A 17,969-nucleotide genomic window follows, 5' to 3' on the forward strand; every position below is an offset into this window, starting at 1 on the left:
GATGAATACCTATCAGAGGTGAATACCAGTAAGAGGTGAATACCAGTACGAGATGAATGCTAGCATGAGATGAATACCAGTATGACATGAATGCCAGTACGAGATAAATACCAGTACGAGATGAATACCTATCAGAGGTGAATACCAGTACGAGGTGAATACCAGTACGAGGTTAATAACAGTACGAGGTTAATAACAGTACGAGGTTAATAACAGTACGAGATGAATACCAGTACGAACTGAATAATGGGAAAAAGTGGGTTTTAAAGTAAATGTACTGTATTATTATTATTTTATGAATAACAGTATTAAAAACGAGTCTATTTTCACTATTTTTTCACTGGTTCCTTCGAGTTGTCAGTCTCTTGGCCAAGTTAAAATTTAAGTGTCGTGAAAAATTAATTTGATTTTTTAAGCAAAATTTCTTGTTTTCTAATATAATATTTTTACAGTATGGAAAATGAATTTCAATATTTATTCATAGTGTAATCCTTTCGTTTACGAACTATCAGAGTTTAATTCCAATTTTTGTCATAGCATCATTACATTTTTTGTTAAGATATTATATTTTTTAATTAAAATTTGTATTATTTATTTAAAAATGAAAGTCAAAATTGGATTATTTTCTTAAAGGTTGAACCCTTTTATTAAGAGTCACACATACCTCTTGGTTCAAAATTCAAATATTTTGTTGAATTTCTTTTTACTTCAAATTTCAACAAATTAAATTGGAATTCCTTTTCTTTGTTAACAAATTTCTAAAAATTGAAAATTCAGCCCTTGGTGGCCATTCAACGCTATAGTTTGAAAGCTCATCACTTTCTGTAGACATTTTTAACTATCATTTGGTGTTGAATTTATATATTTTGTTGAATAATAGACTTTTTGGCAGAAAATATTTTTTTATTATTAAGAATTCAACTATTATGTTAAAATTTTGTCTTTTTGATAGCAAATAATTTTTTTTTATTAAAAATGCAAAAGTTTAGTTCAAAAATGCTCTGTTTTAGTTAAGAATGCAAGTACTTGATTGAAAAATCATTTTCCTGGTTAAATCCAACTGTTTTTTTTTCTATTAAATCAAATTTTTTTGTTGAATTTCAACTCTTACATTTTTCACTGAAAATTCATCCTTTTTAAGTTCAAATTTCATATTCTTGAGCTGAAAATTCAACTATTTTCTAGAAAATCGTTTTTGCTTTTTCGTTAAAAATGAGTGATCTTATATGAAAAGTTAAAGAATAAAATTTATACCAATATTACCTCGGAAATCACATCCATTGTTCAAACTATTTAGTTTAAAAATTAAGTAAATTTTCAAGAATTGTTTTTTTTTTTGTAGAAAACTAATCTTCTTGGATAAAAATTTAATTATTTGGTTAAACATTTATATATTTTGCTGAAAAATCATCTTTTCTGGTAGACAATTAATCTTCTTGTTTAAAACCCCAACTATTTGGTTAAAAATTTATATTTTTGTTCAGAATTGATCTTCTTTGTTAGAAAATTAATCTTTTTGTTAAAAATGTAACTGCTTGGTTGAAAAGTCAACTGTTTTGTTGAACGCTCATCTTTTTGTTTAAAAATTCGTCTTTTTTGTTAGAAAATAAATCATCTTGTTTGAAAATACAACTGCCTGGTTAAAAATGTATTTATTTTGTTCAGGATTAATATTATCAAAAATTAGAAAGTTTTCTTGATGAAAATATAGATTATTAATTTTTTTTTATAATTAATCTTTTTTACGTTTTGAATGAGTTTCATGATTTTATACACAATGCCCTTCGACAATTTATCTCAAAGACTTAAAATGTGAAAAATGTGAACATTCACCTCGTACCGGAACAGTACGATCTGAATACAAGTGCAAGGTGCTAAAAAACTATAAAATATAGAATAAAATGGCTAATAAAATACAATTCACGTGATAGCATTTCTATTTTTAAAATTAACGTTTCAGATTTAATTTGATATGTAATACTTTCCGCACTTGTTCATCATTTATCAATATTATGAAGTTTTTCCTTCAAGCTCGTACTGGTTTCCCCTACGGATTCTTCTTATCTTCTGATTAAAGAGGCCTTAGAAAGTTAAAAAATTTAATTAAGACTCAAACGATAAAAGGAAATCAAACTGTAAACCCGAATTAATCACAAATCAAGTTGAAAACTATCGACAACTTTTCTAAAGACACACAAGTCCGCAGGTAGGTAAATTGCCTGTCCTCTATAACTATACTCTATCTCTATAGAAAACTGAGTGACTCACACTGGACATTTGATCGATAAATAGAATGCAACAAACCATTTGAGGAAGTAAAGAATTATTATTATTTTTTTTTTTTTAGTACATTACTGAATTATTTTTTCCCTGTCCTCGAATTTTCAAAAGTACGCATAAATTGAACAACTGCCAAGAGATCGGTTATTTATTTACTCTAATTTGTTTTCAAAGAGACAAAAATTGTTTAAATAAATATTTTCCTGTCTGAGAGTGACGTGAAACATTCAATAATTATTGTGACAAGTCGCAAAAGGAAACCATAAAAGAAAACAACTTAATAGCACTTGTTCAATCGCGCATGTGCAAGCACAATAACGAACGATACGTTAGTTAAAATAGTTACGAGCACGTACACCTGACAATGTAAGATTTGAGCGACCATCGGCTCTTGGGAAATTTCCATTCAATGTATTAGGTTCCGAGCAGTGAAACATTTTCTAGAGCATTAAAGTTTAAATGATGACTGTACATTTAAGGCTCGGGTTGACCAGAAGGCTTTAAAAAAAAGTCGCATAAAATTGAAAAGAAAGTCGCATGGAATTTGGAAAAGTGCGCAAAAAGTAGCGTCAAATTCTTGTAAGATAATGGAAAAAGAAGAAGTATCAGGCACTGAATTGCTGCAATTCAGATTCTGAATCTGGGATTAAAGTATTTCTTCTGAAACGCTTTAAATGATGAAGTTTTCGATTCACAATATTTTGCACTTCAATAAAGTAGTTGCATTTTCAATTTAAAAAGTCGAATTTTTAGCAAACAGTTGATTGTTAAACACGAAAGATTAATTTTCAATTTAATATTTTGGTTACAAACAATATTTATTTTTATCCAAACAATCGCATTAAACACCGAATAGAAAAATAGCAGAAGAGACGAATGTTTAACAAAGTTATTGAATTTTAACCGAACAGCTGAATTTTCCACCAATTGGTTGAATTTTCAATGAAAAAAAAAGAAACTTTAACCATATATTTGTTGAATTTTCAAGTCTAGAAGACGAAATTTTAATTAAGATGGACTATTTTTCCACCATAAAAGATGAATTTTCAACAAAACAGTTGGTTTTTGGACAAAAAAATGCTTTTGAACAAAATAATTGAAAAAATAGTGGAAGTTTCAACAAAATAGTTGAATTTTTTACCTGTTAGCTGAATTTGTTTCCTACAAAGGTGAATTTTCAACCAAGAAGATTAAATTTCTACCCAACTTACATTTTTTTTAACAAAATAGATTAATTTTGTACCAAGATTTAAATCTTTAATTTATAAATATCACATTTTCAACCAAACATGAAATAGCAACATTTGGAGAAAAAAGAATTAGTTTTTAAGGAAAAATCTTAAATAACACTTTTGAAAGACCAAATAAAGTTTAATTTTAACCAAATAGTTCAATTTTCCAACAGTGTTAAATTTTGAACAAGAAATAAGAATCTTCAACAAAAAGTTAATTTTCAAGCAAATAGTTTGATTTTCTACAAAACCGTTGAATTGCTGAACCAAAAAGTCGAATTTTTAACCAAACAGTTAAATTTACGACACGAGAAAATTGATTTTAAAACAAAGTTAATTTATGATCAAATAGAACATAGTTAAATTTTTAACTGAAGTGATGAATCTTCAACAAAAAATGCATTTTTTACAAAGTAGTGACTTAAAAAAATAGTTTGATTTAACCAAAACAAACAAATTTTCAACAAAATATTTGAATCTTCAACCGAAAGAGATTAATTTTCAACCAAGCAGTTGCATTTTTAATCAAAAAGAATTAATTTTCTACAAAAAAATATATATTAATTTTCTACTAATAATTATTAATTTGCTACTAATAATTTTTAATTCTGTAACCAAAAAATGACTTTTCAACCAATTATATGACTTTTTACCAGAAAAGATGAATTTTCAATTTAAAATATCAAATTTCAATTTAATCTTCAATTTAATTTTTCAACAAGAAAAGATAAAGTTTTTATATAAAATATCAATAGCAGTTATTACTGACAACGTAATTTTAAATAAAAAGATTTTGTTTTAAACACTTGATTTGAACAAATTTTAGAATTTACACAAAAATAAACGTTTTTGCGACTGCATTTTTTCTTACAATCGCTTCTTCTTAATTTTTAAAAGAAAACATTTTTGAAACACATAACTAAGTTTGATGATTATTTACTGATTTTCAGAACTCTAAACAATAGAGTTTTAGGGAATGTTTATCCCTAAAAAAATCAACCAGAGATGAATTTTAAACTAAAATGAAGAATCTTGAAAAAAATTAATTTTTCAGAAAAGATTTCAACATTCAACAAAAGCGTTTAATTTTCAATCAAAAAGTTGATTTTTTAATTTTGAAGATTACTTTTTACAACAGAAGATAAATTGCATGTTGAATTTTTAATTTAGAATATCATTTCTCAAGAAAATAGTTAAATTTTTAAGGAAACAGTTAAATTTTGAATTAAACCGTAGAATTTTTAACAAAAAGAAATTAATTCCGAACCAAAAAATAGTGGTGAAAAAACAAACAAAAATATATAACTATTAACCTAAAAACAGTTGGACTTTTTTCTTTGGCTCTATTAATTCTGTTTAAATTTAAGCGGGGAAAAAACAAGAAACGGGGAAAGTCTCTTAAAAGCAGAGAAAAAATAAGAATTCTTTAATAAATTATATTGCTGTTCTCAAATTAAAAAAAAAGTTTTATTCATTGTTCGATTGGCAGTTATGTATAAAATTACATTTATTTTATATTTAAAAATGGGAAAATCTAAATGTACGATCCTGGCAAGGGGAAGGGGGAGTTGGAAAAGGGAAAGGGGCGTGACCGGTGTCCAGACGTACAGGCACTACCTTTAAAAATAGGAGGGGCGGTCAGCTACAGTGTCACGTGCTATTTTGAAACATGATGAGGGGCGTGGAGGGGGAGGGAGGCGAAATGGCAAAAGAGAGGGGGGCAGGTCAAAACTACTGAAAATAGTGTCACGCACGCAAAAACATGTACAGCTAAACGAGCAATATTTAGGCTTCGTCTACATTCGAGATACAAATATTGTTAAAATATTTAAGGCAAGAATTCGTAGAACAATTTATTGTATTATTATTAATTCGTTACATATATAAATTATTAATAGAAAGATATTTGAATATGGAGCCAATCAAATAGGATTAATTTTGAAAGTGGTTTGAAATTTATAATTAATTCGACAGTTTACCTTATTATTCAGCAGAATACAAGGGCCTGTTTAAAATGATTCTAAACAGAATAGCAAAACTAATTTTTAAACTTTTGTAATTATTCAAAACTTGGATTAAATCTTATTTCATTCCTAGGTAACCGAAAATCTGTACTTGAAGATTTGATTTTGACATCTAAAACTCGTGAACTAATTAAAAAAAAATTCGAAAATCCTTAAATCGAGGTTACTTCTGGCTCTTTCAAAAACAAAAATTAGTTTACTCAAATATATTTTGCTATTAATTTTATTTTACAGAACTCTCTCCCAAACTGATTGACTAAAGCAATCGTACAATCTTTTCTTTTTTCTTGGATAATTGAAAAAGGGGAGAGACTGTGATCTCGGTCACTGGTTTAAATAAAAATTTATTCTCATTTTCGAGACGTAACAATGAAAGGAAAAAAAAAACAAGTACTCACGTCGAACTGATTAGAAAGAAAAGTAGAATTTGCTGGCACTATAAAATGATTTCTATTGTCGACACCTTCATTGTACGATGTGCTAACACTTGGGTTACAATTATACACCTTGTTTTCACTATTTGGATCGCTGCACACCCGACTAATATCATCACTATGCAATGTTCCTTGCAAATCATTGCTACACTCGGCGACTACAACTAAAATTTCCTCCATGGTCTTCATTTTGCGAAAGCAGAAATGGGACTGGGACTGGCACTGCCAGAGAGCACAATAAACAAACTAGAGAAAAGACCGAACCGAACTGTCCGCGGCGAGAGCCGAAATCCATTTAAAATTTTAACCCTCAGAAACCCTCAACGCCGGGAAGCTTTTCAAGACCGTCGTCCGCCGAGCAATAAACCTCGTGACCGTGTTGGTCCCAAATCAAAAAGTGGGGACAAAATCCACTTGGCTCGATTATTCCTAGAGCCGGGGTGTACTTTGGCCAAATTTGTTTTCAGATTCACTATCTCTAATCAGGTAATTGAGTAAATGTGTCTCCCAGAGTCCTAGAGAAACACTTCACATCTGTCTTCCATGGTCACGACATACCTGACTGAGGGAGAAGAATTACTCCAGATTATAAGTATTGTTTTTGCTAAGCTTGGGTTCTCAAATCCGTTGAAAATATATGATTTACATGGAAAAGTGTCTCGATTCAGTCTAGTCTAATTAGAGAAGAATCTTCCATTCAACCCGGGAATTTTCAACTTTTCAAGTTATAACAGGTTGTACTTAGTTCAGAGTGATCGGAAAACTTCTTTTTTTTTTAAATTCCTGACTTTTCCCTGATCAATTTTTCATTTTTTCTAAACATTGTTATTCAAATTTCAACATTTTCTTCTTGCACAAATATTAAAAATAAATATTTTTAAGGTTGCGTCTAGACATCTCGAAAATTCGGGACGAGGAAAATCTTCCTATTTTTAAACGGAAGAGTAATTTTCAAATCAAAGGATGAAATGTCAACTAAGCAATTGAATCTACGAACAAACAAAAAAGGAGTTTAACAAAACAGTCAAATTTAAACAAAATAGTTTAATTTTCAACCAAATAGTCATATTTAAAAAAAAAATTAAAAATTAAAGTACAATTGAAATTGAAATTCGATAAAATACTTCATTTTTAAACAAATAAATGAAAGTTCATCAAAATAATTAGATTTCTAATAAAATAATTGCATTGTTTTAAAAATTGTTTATTTTCCAGCCAAATAGTTTAATTTCAAACCTACACAATTGAGTTTTCAATCAAATATCTAGATTTACGTTGAAAAAATTAATGAATAACCTAATAGTTGCATTAACAACCAAACAGTTGGCCTGCTAAGCAAAAGGGACGAATTATAAACAAAAGAGCTTAATTTTTAACCAATTAGTTAAATTTTCAATCTACAAAGATGAATTTTTACCCGGAATTTTTCTAACCAAAAATATTAAATGCTGGATCAACAATTTCGAACTTTCTATCAAAAAAAACAAATTTTCAACAAAACAGTTTAACTTTCGTTAAAAAAAATATATGACTTTCTATCAAAATAGTTAAATTTCCATCGAAATAATTGTATTATCGGAAGAATATTTTAATTTTGAACAAAGTCGCTGAATTTTTAACCTATAAAGATGAATTTTCAATCAACAACTTTTCTACCAACAAAAATGAATTTTCAATCTAGAAGGAGGATTTTTCTATACAAAAAGACACATTATCAACAACAATAAAATTATTTTCCACAAAGGAATAAAATTTTCAATTAAACCCGATCAACTTCGAACAAAATAATCACACCTTGAACCAAAACCGATAAGTTTTTTACTAAAAATAGAATAGTTAGGTTTTTAGTTTATGAAAAAAAAAAATTCAACAAACTAATTCAATTTTCAACTTAAAAGGCGGTTTTTCTACCAAAGTAATAAATCTTTAACAACAAGAATGAATTTTTAACCGAGAATTGATCAACTTTTAACCAGGTAATGGAATTTTCAATAAAAAAGGAATAGATTAATTTTCTGTTTAAAAAAATCAATTTGCAACGAATGAAATTATTTTTATACTGAAATAATGAATTTTCAACAACAAAATGAATTTTCAAGAAAGTACAGTTCAAATTTCAACCAAGCAGTTGAATTTTGAATAGAAAAAAAATAATATTTACATTATCAGTTAATCAAATTAATTTTTAAAAAAAGTTAAATTTCAAACAATAAGATGAAGTCTTAACTAAAATAATGAATTTTCAACGAAAAAGATTTTCATGCAAAAATGAAATACTTAAATTAAACGCAATTGCATTTTTAAACAAATAATTGCATTTTGTAGAAGGCAGTTGAATTTTTAACCAAATCATTCAAGTTTAAAGAAAACACTTGAATTTTTGACCAAATACTTGAATTTTCTATCTACAAAGATAAATTTTCAAACAAAAAAGAAATAACTTCAACCAAAAATAGTTGAATTTTGAACCAAATATGTAGTAAAATTTTCAAATAAAAAAAAGATAAATTTTCAACCAAAAATGGAATAATTAAATTAATCATAGTTACATTTTCAATGAAATAATTGCATTTTTTGTATGAATAAAATAGAATTTCCAATAAAATAATTTAAATTTCAACCAAAAATTAAAATTTCCAGAAAATAGTTGAATTATCAACCAACTATGTACTTTAATTTTATACTTACGAAGATGACTTAAAAAAAATATAGCCGAATTAAAGAAAAAAAAAAGAATTGAACTTCAACCTCAAAACAATCGAATTTTGGTTGCATTTTTAACAAAAAGATGAATTCTTAATGTCAAATGTAATAGTTGATGTTTAAAAAAAAAAGAAGAATTTTCAACCAAAGAGACGAATTTTCAACTCCAAAAGACGAATTTAAATAAAAAAAACAAATAAATTTTCAGCCAAACAGCAATTACATTTTTAACGAGTTAAATGATCAATAAAGAAACTAATTTTCAAATGAAAAGGAATTAGAAACGAAATAATTCACTTTTCAACTAAAGAGATAAACGAAAGAGATGAAATTTCTACTAAAAAACATCATTTTTGTATAGCAAAGAAAACGAATTAAAAAAAACAGTCGGGTTTCCAACAAAAGATGATGACTTCACAAAATTGCTAGTTTTTCAATTACATAATTACATTTTTAACTTTGGAATTGAATTTTCAACCAAAGAAGATTAATGCTTAACAAAAAATATTATAATAAACTTTTCAATAAAAAAAAGTATTTAAGTGGAAAATTAGAAGACGGTAAAAAGAAAATAAAAGGGGAAAGACTGAAGCCTGCTATAAATAAATTAGAATCTTAATATATTTAAAAAATTTAAAAATATCGGCTTAGAAAACTGGAGACTTTTCTTAGAAAATAAAGTTAATTTTTCAACCTACTTTTTTTATTTCTGACTTTTAAATCCGGAATACACAAATTATGTCGGACATAGAAACATTTAGGCCTTGACAGCGTTGTCACGATAGCATTTTTTAAATATTTTAAATGTTCCCGCGTAAATATTTAAAACTTTTGAAATCGTTTTCTAAAGTTTCAATGAAAGTTTTCATTAGGCCAAAGTTACATGAAACTTTACAACCCTATTTATAGTTTATTGGTCCAACCTTTTTGGCACAAAAGCGCCACCAAGCAACTAGGTACCTCGCTAGGTACCCGTTTCAGCATTCAAAAATTTGTATGAAAGGATGGGATATTACTGTTTACAGTTTATATTTTACAGACAGGGAATTGGAAAGCCTTGAAAATTTAGAAAATTTATGGATTTTTATTGTCTTTTATAGTTGGAATTTTCCTAGGAACTTTAACCAAAATGTTCAAGCTTTTTAAATATATTGCTAATTTTCCACAAAAACGTCACTTTGGTAGATTTATATGTGATGGTAATTAATTAATTTGGTAGATTTATTCTTATTTGCCACATGTACTTGTATGAAGAGCGAAAAATAATATTCACCAACATTAGGAAAAATTATCATGAAGAAAATTATTATAATATTTTGATAATTTCCTTTCAAAATCTTATTTTAAAAAATACGATTCCATAATGACGTACGTTTCCACAGTAAAAATAACTCATCAATTTACGTTTTTCTAAAATTCAAAAATTAAATTTTATCACCTAAAAAAAGGTTCCTCTCCTTCGCTCCGCTAAGAATCGAACCAAGGGGTCTACGGATTGCCGGTCGGGTGCTTTTACCACTAAGCTACGGTGCTCTAACCACTAAGCTACTGGCGATATCGAAAAAAGATTTTTTTACAGATATGTCAAACGGCAAGGTTTTCGGTTATAACAGTCATCAAATTGAAAAAATCTGTATATCGGGAAGGCAGTGACCGATCAGATGAAGATACTAATCACCTTAAGTAAAAATAGAAATCTACATTATCGATCCAATATACCCCTCAAATTCAGAGTTTTACGTTTTTCTACAATTTAAAAATTAAATGTTATCTATGAAAAAAGATTCCTTTCTTTCGCTCCGCTGGGAATCGAACCACAGGTCTATCGATTGCCGGTCAGGTGCTCTTACCATTAAACTTCGGTGCTCTTACCACTAAGCTATCGGAGAGATCGAAAGAAGAATATTTTTTCACAAATATGTCAAACGGCATTTGACCATTCCACCAGAATTTTGTTTATCGGTAGCATATTTTGCAGAGATGCTTTTTAGATAGAATGATAAAAAAATAGGACCCCGGGTTTTTTTAGTTTCGAAAATTGGTATTTTACCCTATACTCTGCTGTACATATTTTTAACTATATGTGATATAAACTACATATTAGTAAAAATGGACTTGTGAATCAATCAATTAAAAAAAATTATATGGCTTGTTATTAACAACGACAGTATTTATTGAAAATCTCTCTAAATCTGAATTGTTGAAAAATTGACTACTTGAGTATTTGCCTAATCGCCTGATGGAATAGAAACATTTGAACATTTCACGAACTCAATAGTAGAATATGAATATGTATATATATATATTTCGATATAAAATTTTTAAACGTTTTTTTAACGTCAAGTGAAGGACAAGTGAAATTTCTGTAAGTGCATACATTAAAGAGATTATTTTTAATGTGAATAAAGTCAGGTAAAATAGATTAGGTGTGTAAATAATTATTATAATTTTTTTTCATTTTGAAGCAATAACTGGTAAATTTGTTATTCTGATGGAGGTGACGTAGTCCATTTACAAGGTTCATAATAATGCCTACGTATTGTTTAAATACAGTTGAAAATACTAAAAAATCATGTTCTTACAATAAAATTCTTTATTTATCACGTTTCAAATTTTTATAACCTTCTTTTAATTCATATACAGGGTTAATGGTATAATATACAGCGGGGCGTATCCTAAAATAAAATTTCAGAAAATTTCAGAAAATACCCAAGGTTCCATTCCTCTCCTTTCTACATAAAAAGCAACCGTGTTAAATTTTCTTCTGATAAACACAATTTTTTTAACCAACTTTGCAAAAAAATGCACAGAATCCCGAAAACTCCATGTTTTTACTTTTTTGGATGTATTACATTTTTTCATTATTTCACTCACATATTTTTAAATCCGTGCTCTTTTTTTATTTGACTTGGAAGTAGATCCCATTAAAAATGTGATTCACTATGTTCTGACCTTAAAATGGTTAGTTTTTAATTAGTTATTAAAAATTTCGCAAAACTTTTACTCCATGTTTTCACTTTTTTTTGTATTACATTTTTTTCATTGTATAATTCGCATTTTACAAAAATCTAAGCTCATTTTTCATTTTATTTACAATTAGAATTAGAATTTGATCCCATAAAAGATATAATTAACCATGTTCTAACTTCAAAATGGTTAGTTTTTAATTAGTTTCATTTTACCTAAGTCTCTGAAACTTACTTTTTATATTTTATATCAAAAAAATTCCCTGACTTTAAAAAAAATTCCGTGCGAGCAAACAACCTGATTGTTTATTTAAAAATGTTGATTTAAAGAGCTTGAAATGGCCCATTACCATGTTTTACATACCAATACGATCATCAAATTCTATTTTGAAATAGAAAATAATCCACTGTATGAGTCATATACGTACCTGAAACACAAAATAAATGAACACCTTATTATTTAGTACAAGAATACTTTTTTTTTAAATATTCAAAACAGAAATCTAAACTTATTCTAGTAAGATATATCAAATTTAAGTGAATTATACCTTATAATATTATTTGTAAACTATCTAGATGTGGATGCTTAAATTGCAATTTCATATATTTATTTAATAATCGGAAAAATGAAGTTGATTAATTTATGAAATTAATTTCATAATTAAAAGATGTTCTTGAATATAGTCATATTATTACTCTAAAAATTTACTTCTTATTTTTTATTATCATTACAAACATAAGAGCTTTCATTTATGTAACTTTTCAATGGTTAAATGATCATATTTAAAACTTGAAATTTTATTTATATTATTCACATACATTTAAATATCACCAGGGTAGCCGAGATTCTAATACTTGATTCAAATTTTCTTGTTTTTTTTTTCGGCAAAAAAAAAACTTTTCTTACTAGAAGAGATCAATTTTCAAAAAAAAAAAAAATAGTTAAGACATTAATTCATTTAATTTTATAGATCAAAATTCGACACTTTCTCACTTTGCACCTTTTTTCCTACAATAATAACGGTTTTTTCTTAAAAATTTGGGACACGATAGCGAACATACTAGCGGACGACTCCGGACTCTTTTTTTGTGCATTTATTCGAAAAATATTTAATTTTGCTAAATTTCATGTGTGTGTGTGTGTGTGTGTGTGTGTATTTTGAGGTTATGTGTGTTACAATCCTCTACCGGCAGCGTCGCTACGACAGAGATCTACATTATCGGAATGACAGAGAACTGAAAAACGATCCTAACCTCAAAATAGTTTTGCACAATAAATTTTTTGTTATTATCCCAAAAAAAGTCCAGGTACGTCCATTATAATATTTTATAGCATCTGCGAATTCAGTTAAAAAAAAAAAATTATGGAAAAAAGCGGAGGAAACTGAACCCGATTTACCACACGACAAAATATCAGATGCCCTTAATAAAAACCCAAAAAGAAAATCAACAGAAAAAAAACAATAGATCTATTCCATTTTCCATAAAACTTTCAAAATTCCCTCAATTTTTCCTAAATAAATAAATAAATAAATTCCTACATAAATGCACACATTTTCACTAAATAATTAATAATTTTCTACTAATCTTTAGCAGTTCACTTTTCACTAATTGACTGAGTAGAATTTCACTAATTTCAAAAAGAGACTCTCGTTTCACAACTTGCATATCATGTAACATGAAACATAAAACGGACGAATCAGAAAAGCTGAAGGTTATTAAGACCTTAGGAAATTAAATAATTTAAAGCCCTGCTTTTCGCTTTGGAAAAAGCAGTCCGCGTTATACGATTGTGGGGGGGGGGGGGCAAAAAATGACCCCGTTCTTCCAGAATGGAACTCGAGGTCGACCGTAACGTTAGAATTGACTTCAAGACTTTTCTCAAGGAAGAAGCCTGGCAGAAACATCAACGAAGCGTAAAAACCAAAGCCAATGCGGATCTACCAATACCGGAAAAGACATTTTTAAATTCACGCTAAGATTATTTAAACTTTATCCTTTCTCACAATATATTTTGCAATTCCAAATTGGAATTTAAAAACATCAGAAAAAATATCATTTACACCAGGGTGGCCATAATATTTCATTAATATTTAACTCATTTCCGACGTTAAATTTTGCCGATTACTGGTCAAATAATTTGATCGAGAACCGATAAAAAAAAAAATATTCCTCGACCTGGATCCGAACCGTTCCCGGTTCGGATTCGAGCCGATGTAAATTTTTTTCCGTTTTTCCACAAAATTATTTCACCACTAATTCGCCAAATTTATCATCAGAAATTATTAAATAATCTAATTTTGTAACCTTTTCAAAAATAGGTTTATTTTTAAAAGAAAATAGAGGAATAATAGTAAAATAGATTCTTATTGAATAAAATTAATGTAGACATCAACACTTTCAATTCCTATAATTTAAAATCGTCCAGTTTGTCAGCTGAAAAATTGATTTTCTTAGAAAACACTTGAATTTTAAGCCCGAAAAAATGGATTTTCCACAAAATTCATTTTCAATCAGGAAAGATGAATTTTGAATTAAATAGTTGAATTTTCAAAAACCAAAGTTGATTTTTAACCGAACAGTTGCATTTAATAACCCACGAAAATTACTTTTTCAACATAAAAGTTTAATTTTCTATCACAAAGAACCAATTTTTTATCAAAACAGATGAAATTCTTAACAAGAAAGATAAATATAACAAAATAGTTCTATTTGCAACAAGAAAATTAAATTATCAACATAGTAGGTGTATTTTCAACAAGAAAATTAAATTATTAACTATATACTTAATTTTTAACCAAATAGAAAGCTACAAAGAAAGTTGAGTTTTAAACAAAAAAGTTCATTTTCTACCAAGAAATATGAATTTTATCCAGAAAAATATTACTTCTGTAAAAAATATGATAAATTCTTAAACAATTAGTTAAATATTCAAATTATACAGAATACATTTTCAAAAAAATGGAATATTAAAATTTTAAGTTAAAAATATTGATTTTAACCGAAAAAAATTAATTTTCCGCAAAATAGTTGAGTTCTCAACTTATAAAGAATATATTTCTGAAAAATAGAATATTTTGAATTTTATATAAAAATACAGACTAAAAAACATGACATTTTTAACAACAAAATTATTAAATTTTCAAGAAAATTGTTCAAATTTTTTACCAAATTGTTGAATTTTCAACTAATGAAGAATACGTTTTAAACTAATAATAGAATATTTTAATTTACATATAAAAATATTAATTTGCAACAAAAAATCTTATTTTCAAGAAAATAGTTAAATCCTCAGACAGAGGTGAATCTAAACAAAAAAAATTCAACAAAGTTCGAACAAAGTAGTTCGATTTTCAATCCAGTAGTTAAATTTACAACAAAAAATATGCTTTTTTTAAATAAAAATTGTTAAATGTTCAACCAAATAGATTAATTTAAACAAATAAAAATTAAGCAGATTAATATTTAAGCAAACGGTTGCAATTTTAAACAAAAAAGATTTAATCGCAAAAAGAAGTTGAATTTTCATCCCAAAGAGAATTTTTGCAAATAATTTTAATTTTCGACCAAAAAAAAATACTTTTGAAACATAATAATAAATTTTCAACAAAATAATTAAATTTTCAACTAAACTTTTGAAGTTCCAACCAAAGAGTTGAAGTTTTAACTTATATGAAGAATACGTTTTTAACAAAAAATTTAATCTAAAAAAAAGTTGCATTTTCAACTTAAAAAAGCGAATTTTTATATTTATACTTATGCATTTTTAATTGGCCTTCCTTGAAAGTTACTTAAAGTGGTTTTTTACAGAACTTCTCTGACCCTGTTCAAACAAAAAAATTCACAGTACTTCATACCTTAAAATAGCCAATCAGTTTAGCGATTCAATACACTCCATGTGCCACATAAACCGGTCCGGTTTTGTAATTCATGGAACTGCCGGCTCACGCAGTTTCTTAGGGGACAGAGCGAGAAACGGTTTCGACTCTCGCCTCGGAATAGCCGCAGTGCGCGAGTACTCAATCGAGTATATTGCGCAATATTGTGCATTCCAATTTGAAACGGTTCAGACGTTCCGAACGTTTACGTTTCGAGGGTACCGATTCAGTAACAACAAAGCCAGTGCGAGACAACACCCGAAACTGTTATTAAATGACGTAAAATTATGTAAAATCGCGCAACAATTTCATATTCATATATTGTTCAATATACAATCTACGGCGATAAAAAAATGGAATAATAAGAAGCTTCATATGATTCATTGCGGACGCCAAATGCAGTCTTTGTCGATGCCAATTCAAAGCAACAAGCTTTTTAAAAAATATATTCAAGTCTGCTGAAAAATAAAAAATTCTGTGCTGGATACCGCTTTGTTTTCGATATTTTGCGTTCGACTTGAAACGATGGTCTTGCGTCACTCTTGTATTTTAAAAGCAATTAAGGTGGCGATAATCGCGTTTCTGGGTAAACGAGAGGTCAGAATAATTACAATCGCTCTGTAATGAAATTCTGTTTGAATATTTCTCCACTGGTGACCAACTGGGAAAAATTTAAATCATTTCCTGAAATTGCTTTTCCAAAATCAGTTTAGCAACGAGAAAAAGTTTCCGATTCAACAAATTCAAATAGTGAATAGTGGCTCTCCTGGATTAGTAACGATCGAGCACCTGAATCCGGAGAGCATCAATGGAGCACACAACAGGACAAAAAAATGTGCAAAATAAATTAATTTTTGAATAAATATTTTAATTTGCCACTAAATAATATCAATTTCAAACAAAAAATGATAAGGTTAAACTTTTAGTTGAAAAAATTTATTTTTAACAAAAAAAAAAACCCGGACTTACAAAAAAAAAAAAACGGATTTTCTAAAAAAAAGAATTCAATTTTCAAGCTAACTGAGGCATTTTTAATTAAAATGATGAATCTTCAACTGTGATAGTTAAATTTTAAACCAGAAATATAAGTTTAAAACTAAAATAATTAACTGAAATAGTTACATTTTCAACAACAAATTAATTTTGACTAAAAAAGTTAAATTGTCGATCAAAACTTAAATAATGAAATTTTAAGTTCAAAAAATGAATGTTCAACCAAACAGAAAAATTATTTTCAACTGGAACTATGGAATAACATAAATTTTCAATTCAAAAATTACTTTCCAACAAAAAAAAACTAAACTTTCAACAAAATAGTTACATTTTCAAGCGAAGTGCTATTCGCTAAAATTATGTATTTATTTTTAATTAGAATAATTGAATTTTTTACCAAAAAGATAAATTTTCATCCAAGAAAATTACGTTCTACGAATTGAATATTTCTAAACAAAAAGCTATTACAAAAATTTTTTATATTTTGTATTCATACCTAGCGTATAATTCTGTGTGTACCAAGTTTCAAACAGTTGAAATAATTATACTAATTATAATTGGTTAAATAATATTTGGTCGTGTTAATAATTATAAGTATTCAATATTTTAATCTAATAATTAAATTAACAATTATTATAAACAATCAATTAAAAATATATATAGGACATCTCTTTTATTTCAAAATTTTATTATTTGGTACACAATTGAATTATTTTGTTGGAAATTCGCAAATTCAAAAACTTGACTGAAATTTTGTTTCTTTTCTGATTAACAATTTTTCTTTTTTAATCAAAATTTTAACTATATTGTTAAACATTCTTCTTTTTCGTTTTAAAACGTATCTGTCTGTAGAAATTTTATATTTTTTTTATTAAAAATGCTACTGGCTGGTTAAAAACTAAGCTTTTTCGTGCTAAAATGAACTTTTCTTGTTGGAAATTCGAAAATTGAACAATTTAATCGAAAATTTAACTATTTGGTTGAAAATAATTTTTTTCGGTATAAAAAATAAAACTGTTTCGATTGAAAATGAATTTTGTTTTAAAGTTCGCATTTTCGGGTTGAAAATTCGACTTTTTCGCAAAAAATTAATTTTTTTGGCTGAAGAAGTAATCATTTGGTTTAAAAATTACCTGTTTCGGTTGAAAATTCGTATTTCCAGCTCACAAATTAAACAATGTAGTAGAAAATTGAACTATGTGGTTGAAAATTCGTAATTTTTGGAAGAAAATCAATTTTTTGGTTGAAAATTTTTGCATTTTTTGAAAATTCGTCTTTTTGTTGTTGTTAAAAATCAAGCATTTTAATTTTTTTCATTTTGGTTAAATTCAACATATTATTTATTTAAATCTTTTTGTTGTTGAAATATAAAAGTTATTGGAAACAATTTTTTATTAAAAATTCATCTTTTTAGGTTGAAAATTGAACTACTTTTTTTAAGAGTTCATTTTTTAGGTGG

At 27.2% G+C, this 17,969-nt stretch overlaps 1 protein-coding gene across 4 annotated transcripts in view; it reads right to left on the minus strand.

Moving 5' to 3' along the window:
- The window catches only part of LOC117168965 (homeodomain-interacting protein kinase 2), a 124,016-nt gene extending 117,798 nt beyond the window's left edge, over positions 1–6,218 (minus strand). For 2 of the 4 annotated variants that reach the window (XM_033354972.1, XM_033354971.1), the window contains exon 1: positions 5,935–6,216. In XM_033354972.1, coding sequence (XP_033210863.1) covers positions 5,935–6,159 — 225 coding nt within the window. In that variant the 5' untranslated portion in view covers positions 6,160–6,216. Of the gene's footprint in view, positions 1–5,934 lie in introns of all 4 variants that reach the window. The other 2 variants (XM_033354974.1, XM_033354973.1) reach the window with 2 other exon arrangements.
- Positions 6,219–17,969: the final 11,751 nt, after the last annotated feature.

The sequence above is a fragment of the Belonocnema kinseyi genome, chromosome 3 (assembly GCF_010883055.1).
Source record: "Belonocnema kinseyi isolate 2016_QV_RU_SX_M_011 chromosome 3, B_treatae_v1, whole genome shotgun sequence".
NCBI classification, from domain to species: Eukaryota; Metazoa; Arthropoda; class Insecta; order Hymenoptera; family Cynipidae; genus Belonocnema; species Belonocnema kinseyi.